The following is a 13748-nucleotide window of genomic DNA, read 5'->3' as shown; positions in this document are numbered from 1 at the left end:
TCTATGAGCATCAGCATGAGTCAGGAGACAGCTTTGTGCTTTTGGACAGCAATGTATATGCTATGCATCACTTTTAACACTGTAAAATATTCAGGACATGAACACATCAAGCAGGGTTGTATACAGGCCAAGTAGAATGTATCATATCACTGCTCTACCAAAAGAAACCATTTCTCTCCCCAGAACTTTGCACTCCTATTAACTTTAAGGCAACACTGAAGCATTTATTCTGCAATATTTACTGTGATACTATCGCAGAAAGCTTTCATAGGTTACAGAAACAGGCCTCTTACTTTTACTATTTCAGTGCAAAGACAGAATATAGACAAAGGCACATCAAAATAGCAGCCATAATGAAGGTGTGAGTAGATTTTAAACATAATAAATCAAATGATAAAAGATTTTTCACCAGGAAATAACTGGATGTAGAGAGAAAGACCAAACCACAACAAGTGATTCAAGTGATGAGATCCCAGACTAAAAAAGGGCAAAAAGAGGCAAAAAGCGAGTAGAATTACAGGGAAATGCTGCAGTAAAAGGAATATTGAGAGACACATTAAAGCATATTACTGAATTCAATGCACAATAGACTTCCTGAAATATTATTCTGCAAAATATTTTATCCTACCAAAGGCTTAATAAAGATGCAACGAAGAACAAAATTGATAGTGTAGTCTGTTCATATTCCATGAGAGTACACTTCAGAGTGTTTAAAGCTCTTTGCAGTTACTCATTAAAGAAGACCTTTTGATAATAAGTAAAGCACTGTTACCTGGTGTATCCTGGCTCTTTCACTGAACCATTCCTAGGAGCAATTCTCAGTAGTGACATAGTCTCACCCCATCATTTTAAGGTTGAACTGCATCTTTTCCCAATTTTTTTTTTGAACACAGATGTGTGTTGTTTGCTGAACATTAAACATTTCTCAAATGGGAAATTGTGGGCTTAAAATTAATCCTCACCCCACTCAGAATTACCACATTTATGTCAAATTCAATGCCATCTACAATTAAACTCCCCCAAGTGTAGTCTGCAGTTGAAATCATGTGCTGTTGTGTTTGTCATGTATCATCATCTGAAAGAATCAAGAAATAGCACAATGACTCACCCTATTAACCAAAATGAAAATGCAGTCCTAAACCAAAACATAAGAGGGTTGACACTGTTAGTATTCATAAAATTGCAACTGTCTTGGTCACTGTTCCAGAATCTGCAAGAAACAGCCATGTTTCAAAAATAAATTACATGACATACAATTAATCTCATGTGTATATAAACATATCTAGAGCAGAAAGATTCCAAGGACTACTTTCAGAATGGCCTTATCATATAAGCAGTAGAGTTAAATTATAGCTTTCTTGATTTGAAAATTAAGTTGATTATTAATTTAATTTAAACATCTACATCATGTTGGATTTGGTGATCCACACCTGTATTAACACTATTGTGGGTAGCTTAGACAAGAAGATTCCCAAGATCTGTAGCAGTCTGAGTATCAGAGTGAAACCAAGTCTCAGCACATAAAAAATTCATACCCATTTGTAAAGGCCTCATATACCTCAGAAAGAATGTCCTTGTTTCAGTAAAAAGTAGAACACAGACACAATCATATACACATGGGATCTTTTCTGCATTTTTATCTATTTAATCCTATGTTCCAAGGTGATAACATTGGAAGTGATGGAGGCATTATGGACTAATTAGATCATGATGTTAGAACCCTCCATAATGATATGATTGCAATTATAAGTAATGAAAACTCTTTCTGAGAGGACATAATGAGAATGCATCAAGTCTAAGTCATGTCTTACTACACAATGAAGCTGTGTTTGGTCCTTGAATTACAAGCATTCACAACTCTGAAAATTCATTGTTTGTAATAAGCAACAAAACATTGATATTCTATTAAGGGCAACAGAAATACACCAAAAGAGTGGATGTAATTATGTTCTTAGTCAGTGATACACTGGTGCACATGGTATGACCAGATAGTCAAAAACAATATGTCCACTTCCTCTTTCAACTTGAGTACTATAAATAGCCAGGTGACGATGTTTCCCAACTTTCTCTCCTTTACTAAATCACATAATTACTGGCAGGGATAATCAATTAAAGTTCAATGGATTGCCGCTTTACTCAATCAGTGTCACAATATTTAGATGAAGGCTCTCACAAAAATAAATCTGTAAAGGCAATTTCAAACTAAAGTACCAAGACAAACACAGGTATCTCTATATAATATTGTGAAAAGTTCTGTAAGAAAATCTTCAGTAAATGGAAAAGAGCTTTCAATACTTCCCTAAATGAAAGAATTAAACCTCAAAATTGTAGAACATTTTCTATACTGACTGTCATGAATGGAAAGCCCTGATGACATAATGTCAATTATTTCCCAAATTATATCCTGTAAGTAGTTCTTTGACATTTCTAATTAATGAAGTATAAATTTTATTAATATACCCTAATATTTGTCAGAAACTAAAGTAGGGCAGAACTATAATCTCTGCAGGAAGATGGTGAATTAGACAAATCATGTGTCCATGGTCATTTTAACTTTAACTTGATAAATTTTATTTCACTTGATTCAAACATAATGGTATGTAAAACTGCATATATTTCAAAAGTAAAATTAAATCTTTCAATAATGACTACCATAATGTTTCTCAGTCTCTTCATAGTAGCTGTCTTTATCTTTACCTATGTTGAAATTGAACATAAGAGTCTAGACTAATCACTCTGAACAGTGAATGATAGTATTACTAGATTTTATATCATAATGCTGCAGAATTAGCATTGGGTTTCTTAGCGTCTCTTCTTCTTCAGAATATCTGTTCAGTACATCATATACTATATAATCTGTTCCCCTAAAAAGTTTAGAAATTCTTACCATGTGTGAATCTCTACATGTATATCTATCCTTTCTGTATTACAGGGAAAACCAGATCAAAACAGAACAACAAAATAAAATCCTAGAAAAACATGAAATGAAAAAGACAGAGGACCACAATATTAGGTGATCTACAGTACTTACTATGCTTTCTCTTGTTATTTTCAATAGAATTGTCCACATCATCATGCACAATATAATTGAACATAACATTACATAGCTCTTTTAATAAAAACACAACTTTGAAGACATTGTAAGACTTGCAAGCAGTTAATAATCAAAACCAGAATGGGTATCTTTTACATCTTGTCATCTTCAGAGTAGTTGCCTCTACTCTTAAGACTTGATACTACCAAGCATACCAAATTCGAATAAAATCAGTCAAGGCTAAATAGCAGTCTTACAAATCAGCTTCAAATAAGATCAGTCATAGTAAGACAATGTAATATAGGGTTTCAGTGTTAAGTTAATAGGAAATTAAGGATAGTTACCATGGTATTACCTGCTATTTTTGGGTTAGCTGTCTGTGCCCTCAACTCTGAGTAGACAGGCCGGAACAAAATATAATCAAATTAAACAGAGCGATAAGACTACCGTGACTCTTAATTTCATTTTATTCTCTTCAAAAAAAGGTAATAAGAACTGTGGGAGTAATAAAACCCAAGATGTGTGGAATTGTTAATGTAAAAAAAGAGAGGAAAAGAAAGTGCTCTAAAGGATATAACTGCATGCATATTTAAGTGTGTAAGATAGAAAACCATATTACAAGTTTTTGTTGGGTCATTGAACAGAACTGTTTGCAATCTCACTGTATGAGTGTTCACTTTGTATGATTTAATTTTGTAATTTGAACAACTATTTCTAAGATGACAATATGTAATCTATTAACTAGTCTTTTCTTACTGTTTATTTTTTTGAAATTCTGTATTACTTGTACCTCTTTACTGTTTTGTTCTGTTTTGTTTCTCTTTAAATTAAAAAAAAAATTTAAAAAAGACTACTGTGACTTTTAAATCTTGATATACCATTAGCAGTATTCTCTGCCTTCCTTTTTTAGGCAATTCCTCCCTTTTCCCTTTCTCAGGGTGCTCTGTATATTTTGGGTCTCACTAGCTCTTTTAGTTTTTAGATTAGGGGGCCAACCTGTTATCTATCTGAGTGTTGCTAAATCTTTTTACCCCTGAGCTTGTTCTTGAGCTGTATTCCTTTACTTAATAAAGCCACAAAGTTTTCCTTCCTTCTAGCTTTGTGGTTCTGCACTGCACAAAAGTGTCATAACTTTCTAACGTATCTGCGGCTGCTGGACGAGTTGTCCCTATTTCTGTCTCTTCCCTGGTCTGGATCCCTGTCTCTTAAAGCTTTGTTTTCTCATCTTTGACTTTCAGTTTATTAAACTCTTTCAGGTTGAGTGTATTTCCTCTTCAGAGCATCTTTATGGATTCTGCCTCCTAATCTATTCTTCCTGTGTTTCTTTTTTGTTAGTGTATCAGGGCTATCTATATTAAAGATTATAGCTTATCACCTCTGCCTCATCTCTGCTATATTTCTCTTTATGATCTTTAGTTACTTCAAGTTTCTATGAATGGCAGGCACAGTGTCCATTTTTGAGACTACACTATTCCAATCTATAACAAATGATCCTATTCTTGTGCATGGAGACACTGTGATGGAATCAAAGATACTCTAAATGCTGCATTCTGTACATTTTGACACAATGAGATTTGTTGTCTCAAAGAACAGCACATAGAATTTCTTAAGGACAGTAACATCTTGATGTTTTAGAAGAAGGTCCCTGGAATACACTCTAGAATGATACATTCCATTCTTCTTTCTTCTCTTTTGTCTCTCTGTCTCTCTCTTTAAGGGGTTAAATGAGAGTGACAAGAGTTCTTTATGCTGTGCATATGTAATATGTCTTCCTTTTTGCAGGATGACCTCTGAAACTGATCTATATTAAAATTTTCTTCCTTTTACATTCTGTCAGCTATTTCTGGTGTAATTAAAATCTCACTAACAGAGCCATAACAGTGGATTTATGTTGTTTCCACAACATGCCTAAGGAACGTATTTTTTTCAATGCAAATGGGAATACAGATATCTCTTCTAGATTATGATTTTACTCCAATACAGTTACAAATAATTTCAAATATTTTTTTCTCAAAAAATTGAGGTAATGAGGTTCAATTCAGTTTACTACAATGCTTGGCAAGTATTCTCATTATTTCATCTGTTCTAGCACAACTTTTTGTGTGTAATCCTATTAATATTGAAAGGATGACACTCTTTGTAACTTGCGGCACTTGTGGAAGCAAAAACTGATGTATTATTACATTTGTTTTCCTAAACACAAGTGTTCAGATTCAGGAAATGATAAAGAAAAGAGATTCCCTTTGGCTCAGTTAATTCTGGGAGCCAATTTCACTGGGGCTCTCCTTAGTTTTTTCACACTGGCATTTCCCCCTCATGCTTTAAAAGATAATATTCACAGTGCTGACTCAATGCATTGACACTGACCAACATTTGAATTTTATATCTATTCATGCCTTCCCAACTTTCAGGTAAACAATGGCTTCTGCAGAAAACTATGCTTCTCTCCACTCATTTTACATATCACGACAGATTATTTGTTCATTTTTCTCTTTCACTATAATTTTTAAAAAAGACAAAATAAGTTAACATCCCATCTTACAACTGATACTTCTTCTTTTTTTTAACTTTTTTTTATTATTATTTAAAGAGAAAAAAAAGAAAGGAAATAAAATAAAAAACAAAGCAGTAAAAGGGTATAAATAATACATAATTCCAAAGGGAAAAAATACAGTAAGATATCACTAGTTAATAGGTTACATATTGTCATCTTTGAAATAGCTGTCCAAATTATAAAATAAAAGTTTTCTATTTTCCTCAGGATGAATTGATTCATGCATTTGTAGCTATTATTAATACCACACTTGTCACTAGGCATAAGGCAAATATTTTTTATATGAAAACAAAATGCCACTAAGCAGACTATTGTCAGAAAACTACACAATAAGAACTGCTGGTGAAGTTGTGAAGAAAACTCCCAAGTGGTAACTGAGAGTGTCAGGTGGGCTGTCAGGTTGGAACACACACTGACAGTTCCTAAACTTATGAAAGCCATGGGCACTCTCCCGTTTTCTTCATGCTTCTAAATTAAATGCTTGGCACTAGGTACATAATGAAGGAGCTTTATTTTGGCTTACTGCTTTGCAAAATTTACATCTCACAATGTTCTTCTAAGAGAGGGAACTGAAGTCATACAGCATCACATGGAGTGTCTTAAGAGTGCAGGTGTGAGGGGCTGGGGATTTAGCTCAGAGGCATAAGTGCCTGCCTTGCAAGCAGGAAGTCGTGAGTTCGATCCCCAGCACAGATAAAAAGGGGGAAAAAAAAAGAGTGCAGGTGTGTCTCTGCCTCTCTGCCACTGTCTCTCTCTTCTCTTTTCTAGTATTGAATAATGGCACCAGAAAAACTCTTTACTTTCATTGGGGCCTCTCTTGTAAACATCATAAAACAGACAGACCCAGTGACCATGCTGAATTATGTTCTTAAAAAAATGACTTACAGAAAATGAAGATCCTACTGTACACAGTTCACAGGTCTTGGGAAAATAGAATTAAGAAGTGAGAAGTTATTTAGAAGGGAAAGAAAGTATTATTCTAAATAGACTACGTTGTACAGTATGTATATTTTTAGATGAATAAAATAAGGGAGTAAATTTTAGCAAAACTGAAAAAGTCAACTCCTAATTGATGATAAATACTCCAATAATTTGGAGAGATAGTCTGAGTTCAATTGATAAGGTGAGGGACTGCTTTGAGAATGAGGAAAACGAAAACTAACCCTTTATTACACATTAAAGCTAAGTCAAGCTACATTATTCCCAAGCAGCATGGAAACTGTAAATACCTCTCAAGCAGTTTTACCCAAAGGTTAGCACACACAAAATGTACAGAGAAATCTAAATATTTATTAAACAGTAATTTGTGGAGGAAATGGAAAAATGATTGCCTAACACTGGAGGCATAAAATAGAGCAAAAACTATACAGAAGCAATTAAATTTCATAATGAAACAATGAAATTTGTCAAACTAAAAAGGTCCAGTGTTGATGGTGATAAGAGATAGAAACTAGAGGCCAGAACAGAAACTAGCTGTGGAACTGTGGTTACTGCATTTGAAGACTTTAAATAATATACTCTCTATTTACCATCAAGCAGGCTCCTGAGCATTCATGGCGTGTTCTCAAATCTTGCTTCCAGGGAAGCAGGGAGGATCCTGTTCTTTGTGGCACCTATAACAGTGACAGCACTAGAGAAGCCTGCTCTCCCATAACTGTGCAAAGGCCAGTAAAATAATATGGAGACAAACAGTGGAGTCAGGAATCACACCTACATGCAGCAGTGCAAAGAAATCTAGAAAATAATATTGAAAGAATTAAAATGCAGAATGAACAAGCTAAAACGTTCCCATTTTAGCACAAAAATATACATACATGGGGTTGGAGTGAAGAGCAGTGTAGAGCACATATAGAGTGTGCTTATTCATATCTAGGGTCTACAGCCAGCATATAAAATGTACATGAAGCCATGGGGTATAATCTAATCATGATGATAAGTGGTACAATATGGAAATAAAATACACCTGCAACAGGATTCTCAAGCACAGCACTAGTGATATTTAGGCCCAAGATTTCCTTCTAAAAAAGTCTGCCCCATTTTTTTCTATGACATTATTCAACATCCTTGATCTCCACTCTCAAGATATTTCTAAATCTTTCTCATGATCTATATTATGATTAAAAGTAAAAAAGTTGAGACACATTCCAGGGTTTTTCATGTGCAGAATTACTATTGCTGGAAAGGACTCACAGAAGATGCAGTGGACACAGATCTCAAATGACAAGGTACAAAAATAGGCAAAGACCCCCAAGAGCTTCCAAATTGCTACCGCTGCACTTCAAGTTCAGAAAGTCTTTCCAAAGTACTCTGCTATTATCCTTGCGACCCTTTCCTTGTCCTTAAAATCTGTGATACATTTCAGATGTCAGTGTGAAAAGCTAGAACAGCCTCCACAGTTTCATGCTTCAAGATGACACCCACAGGAAGCTACCAACAGACTAAACTGTGCCTTGAACTGAAGCTGGTGCTGAATCTCAGCTATGGCATAGGCCATTCTCATGGCAATCTGCAGTACAGCCACACAGAATTCACAGGCCAAGAGAACTCAAATTCCCCAAGAGAGGAATTTCAGGGATTGCAGGCTCTTTTGATTTATGGGACATGTAACAATGGTTCATGGTATTCTCTTTTCCCACAGAGATATGTATCACTGTCAAGGGGAAAGAGCCTTGGAATTCATAGTACTGGACAGACATGCATCTAGCCCATTAATGTTACAGATTAAATGAAGTGGGCTTCTATGAGAAGGCAAACTGGCATGGCAAGGCAGTTTACTCAAGACAAAACAGTTAGAAAGTTTCCCAAAACCAGCATGAATTAGAACTACAAATGGAAGTGCTTCATCTTCAGCCAGACACATGGTTGGTGGTTTGTGTTCAAAATGCTCATGCTCAGTCTGATCATTGAAAATCTCTACCCTATCCCCTTGTTAGGGTCATGCAAACCAGACACTGTGAACAAAGTAGGGACATTTCATAAGGATCATCATCATCCAAACTAGTCAAAGCAAAAGAAGAAACACAAAATTCATAGTGTTCCTTTTCCAAATACTATTCATGTAATTCTCCTGATTCAGTTGTTTTGGAAAACCTGACTAATACAGCACTCAAAAGAAGAAACATAAGTTAAGTAACATGTTCTATAGAGAACTTTAAGACAATTTCAAGGTATTCTAGTGACATTGCTGAAGTTAGCAAAAATATACTCAACTTAAAGGAAGTTCAAAAAGAAATGTGTTGAAAGTGCACAGAATATACCTACTCAAGTCAACATTACTTGTACACCTTGGAACTTTTAAACCTGCTCAACAATTTGCTTAATTTGTGTTTGGGGAAATATATATATATAACATTTTCCAAATTTCATAATGAATTACTAATATCTCTTGAACTTTACTGAAAGTAGTCCACTGTAATCACTAATTGCTCAGCACCAATGTCCTGCTGCTGACAGAGCAGTGATTCATGATTGCTGTCCTCCATCATGCACAAGTACTGTACCACATATCACTAGTGCACAAAATGAATAGAAAAATATAAAATAAAAAGTAAAAAAATAAATAGAAAAGATTTCCACTACAATGTTTTACTGTATTTTTGAGAAGATTTTTTTACAGGGCCCAGGGAATGTTAAAATTACTGTTCACTAGAGATAAATCCTAGAATTTAGATTTTATATTGAAAGAGTCCCAATTCTTTAGGCCATTGTTATAAGACTTCTGGTTTCAGTTCCTCAAGCAACTGAGAATAAAGACTTGAAGTATTATACCTCACCAATATTTACTTTACCCAAGCATTTAAATCTTGGTACATCACAATAGATATAAACACCCCAACCTTAAACCTGCATGGTGACACATATGTATTATCCCCACAGTCAGAGACTTAAAAACACTATTAAAAATTCACACCTCCTGGAGGGCAACTTAGTAAGTCCTGGCCTCCAAGATTTTAGAAAATTAAAAACTTAGCTCAGAGCAAAACTCCAGAGTTCAGTCCCTGTACACACACACACACAGCACGCTGAGTGTGGTGCTGTATACCTATGGTACCAGCTCTTGGGATGCTGAGGCAAGATGACTGCCATGAGTTAGAGGCCTGCCTGCATTACAAAGTGAGATCCTGTCTCAAAAATTAATAAACAAACTAAAATTATCAAGAACACCTGGAAATCTCTGATCTATTGGGGATACCCCCATCATTCTACTTCAGCTATGGTGTCCACATTAATTTTAAATCTAAAACTAAGCCAGATACTTTACTAATTTCAGATTTTGCCTTGAAAATCATTAGATGAACTTATCAGTGGTAGCAGAAGGCATAGTTACCTATTATTAAGCTCCCATCTTTTCTTTAAATCTGTGACCTTTGCCCAATTCACAGAGCAAGCAAGCACACAAGTCTTCCTTCATGCTTACCCTCAGGACAATCTGAGTTTCAGAATCTTCTATATTTTAGACACTACTATTGGCTAAACAAAAACCCTTAATTACTAACCATTAATACGCTGCACAACTACTATTTCCAGCTTCTCCCCTGCTCTAGTACTCCTTGGAAACTAACACAAGCAGCTTTTTTCTATTTAAAAATATGAACAATTAGGCCAAGAACTATAGCCCTTAATACAGAGATGATGTCCTGGCTGCTTTCCACTCCTACACATATCACAAATGTATGCCCAGGTAAATACCCCAATTCAACGTTTCTCTCAATGTATGCTTAATAGACAGCCCCGTCTGGAAGTTTTCTCTGCAAGGTACACTTTCCATTTCTTTGCTAAGGCTTTACCACCCACTATGTTTTCCTTGGCATTCTAACTCTGTGGCAATATCATTTGAACTGTCTAATTGTGAGTGGACCTATCATCTAAATAAATTTTTAAATTTTTTTTTGCATTGCTCTGCATGGAACTCAGGAGTCCCCTGGGATTTTGGCAGGTGTTCCTCCACTGGAACACATCACCACACTGTTATCAATTCTCAGCTTCTTAATACCTAACATGGTTCTAGAAATGTAGGAAGGTAGTGTAAATTTAGAGGATCACTACAAAGATTAAAAAGCAAAAATTTGAGGTGGAATTGTGAGTATGAATTCCTGCAACACAGATATTTATAACTTTCAGATCTTTCAGCTGTGCTGCTGATAGAAATGAAACCAGGGACCTAGTTCATCACCACCGCATCCACCTACAGTTTGCATCTTGGATCTTCCTGAGGCCCCTGTTCTGCTCAGAATGGTGCACATGCAAATGTAGCAGTGGGTTTCTCAAGAGGGCACTCAGGCTGTCAGTGTCATAGCGGACAAAATGTCCTGAGAACTTAGTACTGGCCTTGCGCTAGCGATGTTATAGGCAGCTGAGTTAAGTAGAAATATTATATGCAGTCAGAGAGGGCTAGGCCCTCAGTGGAGCCAGTGCAAAAGACCAGACACCTTGCAACTATGGGGGTAACAATCACCCCTCTCTGTGGTCCAGGTCTCAAGACAAATGAGAAAACAAACAAAACCACAATTTCAGTGTAAACATCAGGGATTAATAGTCTCAACAGATATTCATCACCTTGAGGAAGCCAGAAGAAGCACTAATCCGTCTCCTTAGGGCAAAGAACCTGCTCCTCCATGCTACTGTCCCTCTTGGATCCCAATTTAATCATTTACCTGAGCAAATAACTCATAATCTTGACTGACCACAATTTTGTCCTACCTCATCCCTCTGCACTGTGAGTTTCCATTTTTGCCCACTTTGGACCCCCCTCAACTTGTGGTTTTGTTCTGTAAAAATCCCTAGAAAACCAGGGACCTAGGAAACCCATGGAGGGCCCATTCTCTCTGTCTTTTTATTTCTGGATTCCATCTTTCTCGATGTCTCCCTCTCTCTTTCAGACACGGTAGATTCCTCCAGCGTGGGGCTTAGCTATGCCTAACAAGACCTTTTTCCAACTTGGAACTGGGCTCACAGAAGCAACTTGTCTCTCCAAGAGTATCACCTATGCTTCTTTGTCTCTATCGTGCTAAAATCTTACTAGGACACAGCTTTCTTTCTATCAATAAATATATAGATCTCTCTTAATCTCCAGTGACCCTAAAATTCATTCTTTGATTTTAGAGAACACAAACTCACACCGGACATTTAGTAGGTTGTGAGGGTTTTTTTTTTTTTTTTTTTCCCCCTTTATATCAGCAAAGGTCAAAACGAACAAGGAATGGCTCAACTCACATCTGAAACTACATCAGGATCCGGAGCTACGGGGGGGGGGGGGAGCCTAGTCACTACAGTTAGGGTTTTTTTTTCTCCCCTTTGGTACCAGGATTCAAACTCGCGGTGTCACACTTTTCAGACAAGCGCTGTGTCTCTGAGCTACATCCCGGCCCCTAGGCCACCATACATAGTTCAGACCAATTCTAACATGACATCTTCCAGATCCCACTCCATTTCAGAGCTCCCGTCGCACAGCGTTACCATTATGCAGCTTGAAGGTCTCCTAGAGTCTTTTCTATGCAGCCTATAGCTTGTATAAATCACAGAAAGGAGCCGATCCAGCTGGAGTGCTCTCAGTAACAAGCTCCAGGCACTTTGACGCCATGACACCGGAAGAACACGCCCTCTTGGCCTTTTCTGATTGGACAGTTTATACAGTTGGCTTCCTTTTCATTGATTGACTTCTGCAGTATTGCCCGCCCTCTGAGCCAGCGGCAAAAGAAAAACAAACAAAACCTGCAAGAGTGCAGCCCAGGTGCAAGACTGTAATGCAGAGACTTCTGGACCAGGTTCTCTTATAAAATGTTAATCTCATCTCGCCTGCATAATAGTACTTGCATTTAAAGGCTTTACCCGGAGGTCTCAGAATTAACCCAATTTTCTTATAAGACTCGACTCTAACTAAAAATGGGCCACGAATGTGTTAAAGAGGTTCCAGGGTCAGTATTCTAATAAAGACTCAATAGTCTTATGTCAGAAAACAACCTGGGTCCAGGCCAGCCCAGGACACAATGCAATAGAGGGAGAACTGGCTATTTGAGAGATCAGTATCCAAGAATGAGGAATCTGGCTTCAGTCTGAAGATTTTCACATTATGTCTATCAATCTATTAATTTTTCAGCTATGAAAATGAATTTCTGTCCCTCAAAAGGAACACAAAGCATTATAGTTAACATTAAAATTTTCTGCAGATATTCATGGCTTTAATAAAAGCCACCTAGTGCTTAGATAGTTCAGAAGTTCAAACTTTATTGTTATTAGAATAAATACCACGGATTTCCAGAAAAAATTGCATGTTTCAGATTATATACTCTATATAGTTTTAAAATTATTAGTTGTCATTCGTTTTTACATCCATGGGACAAAAGATGCAAAACCTAAAATTTAACGAATGAGAAGTTTTATTTGTCTCCCAGTATCAGCCACATGGTCTACTAATTGCAAGGCAGAAATACAATGGCAGAGTCACATGGTGAAGAAAAATGTTCTCCAAAGGTGCCAGCTGGAAAGCCGAAAAAGATAGGTAAGCTGCCGACAGAACACGTTTCCAGAACTTGCTTCAAGTGGCTCATGTGTAACAGGACCCATCCTCCTCACAGCATTTTCATACACTGAAATCATCAATAGATTAATGATGAATACTGATTCCACACAATGCAGTCAACTTTGAAACTTACAAAACATTTCAGATAAAACCATGACACTGATGTTGGAAGGAATAACAAGACATGCAACAGCACAGAAACCTCACACAGGATCCAGGACACTCCCCTTGACTCTGCGTATGTGCTTCACAGTATGGTGAGGAGTGAATTTAGGATTAGTGTTAGGCTCAAGCATTGAGATGCCAAAGGTCAGTCTCTGGCCATGGTGGTTACCTCAACTTGACAGTATACTTATGTCCTGGAAGCAATCTCAGTCCAAAGTACAGGGCCAAAAGAAACAAATGGGTACCACTACAGTTTCACCTAGGACCAAATATTCCAACTGATGCCGATAGAACTAGTTCCTGACAAGGATGTTTCTGTTCACTTTCAACCATGAATCATGTCTTAACCACAACCCCCACTCTGATCTTGGATCATTGGGCAGTGCACAAGCATTATTTTTGGACTAATTCTCTCCCAGTGTTTTTCCCATGCAGGCACTGTCATTAGATCCCACAAACAAGTCAAGTTTAGCAGG

The 13748-nt window shown here is 36.8% G+C and overlaps 1 protein-coding gene across 1 annotated transcript in view; it reads right to left on the bottom strand.

Annotated features, from left to right (window-relative positions):
• The window catches only part of LOC134472449 (zinc finger protein 124-like), a 75425-nt gene extending 63244 nt beyond the window's left edge, over positions 1-12181 (bottom strand). The window contains exon 1 of the mRNA XM_063233847.1: positions 12045-12181. Coding sequence (XP_063089917.1) covers positions 12045-12047 — 3 coding nt within the window. The 5' untranslated portion in view covers positions 12048-12181. The remainder of the gene's footprint in view (positions 1-12044) is intronic.
• Positions 12182-13748: the final 1567 nt, after the last annotated feature.

The sequence above is a fragment of the Cavia porcellus genome, unplaced genomic scaffold (assembly GCF_034190915.1).
Source record: "Cavia porcellus strain 051 isolate PalLab524CR breed Dunkin Hartley unplaced genomic scaffold, mCavPor4.1 scaffold_23, whole genome shotgun sequence".
Classification (NCBI taxonomy): domain Eukaryota; kingdom Metazoa; phylum Chordata; class Mammalia; order Rodentia; family Caviidae; genus Cavia; species Cavia porcellus.
Note: the sequence above shows the minus strand (reverse complement) of the source record. Positions and strands in the feature narration are given on the sequence as shown.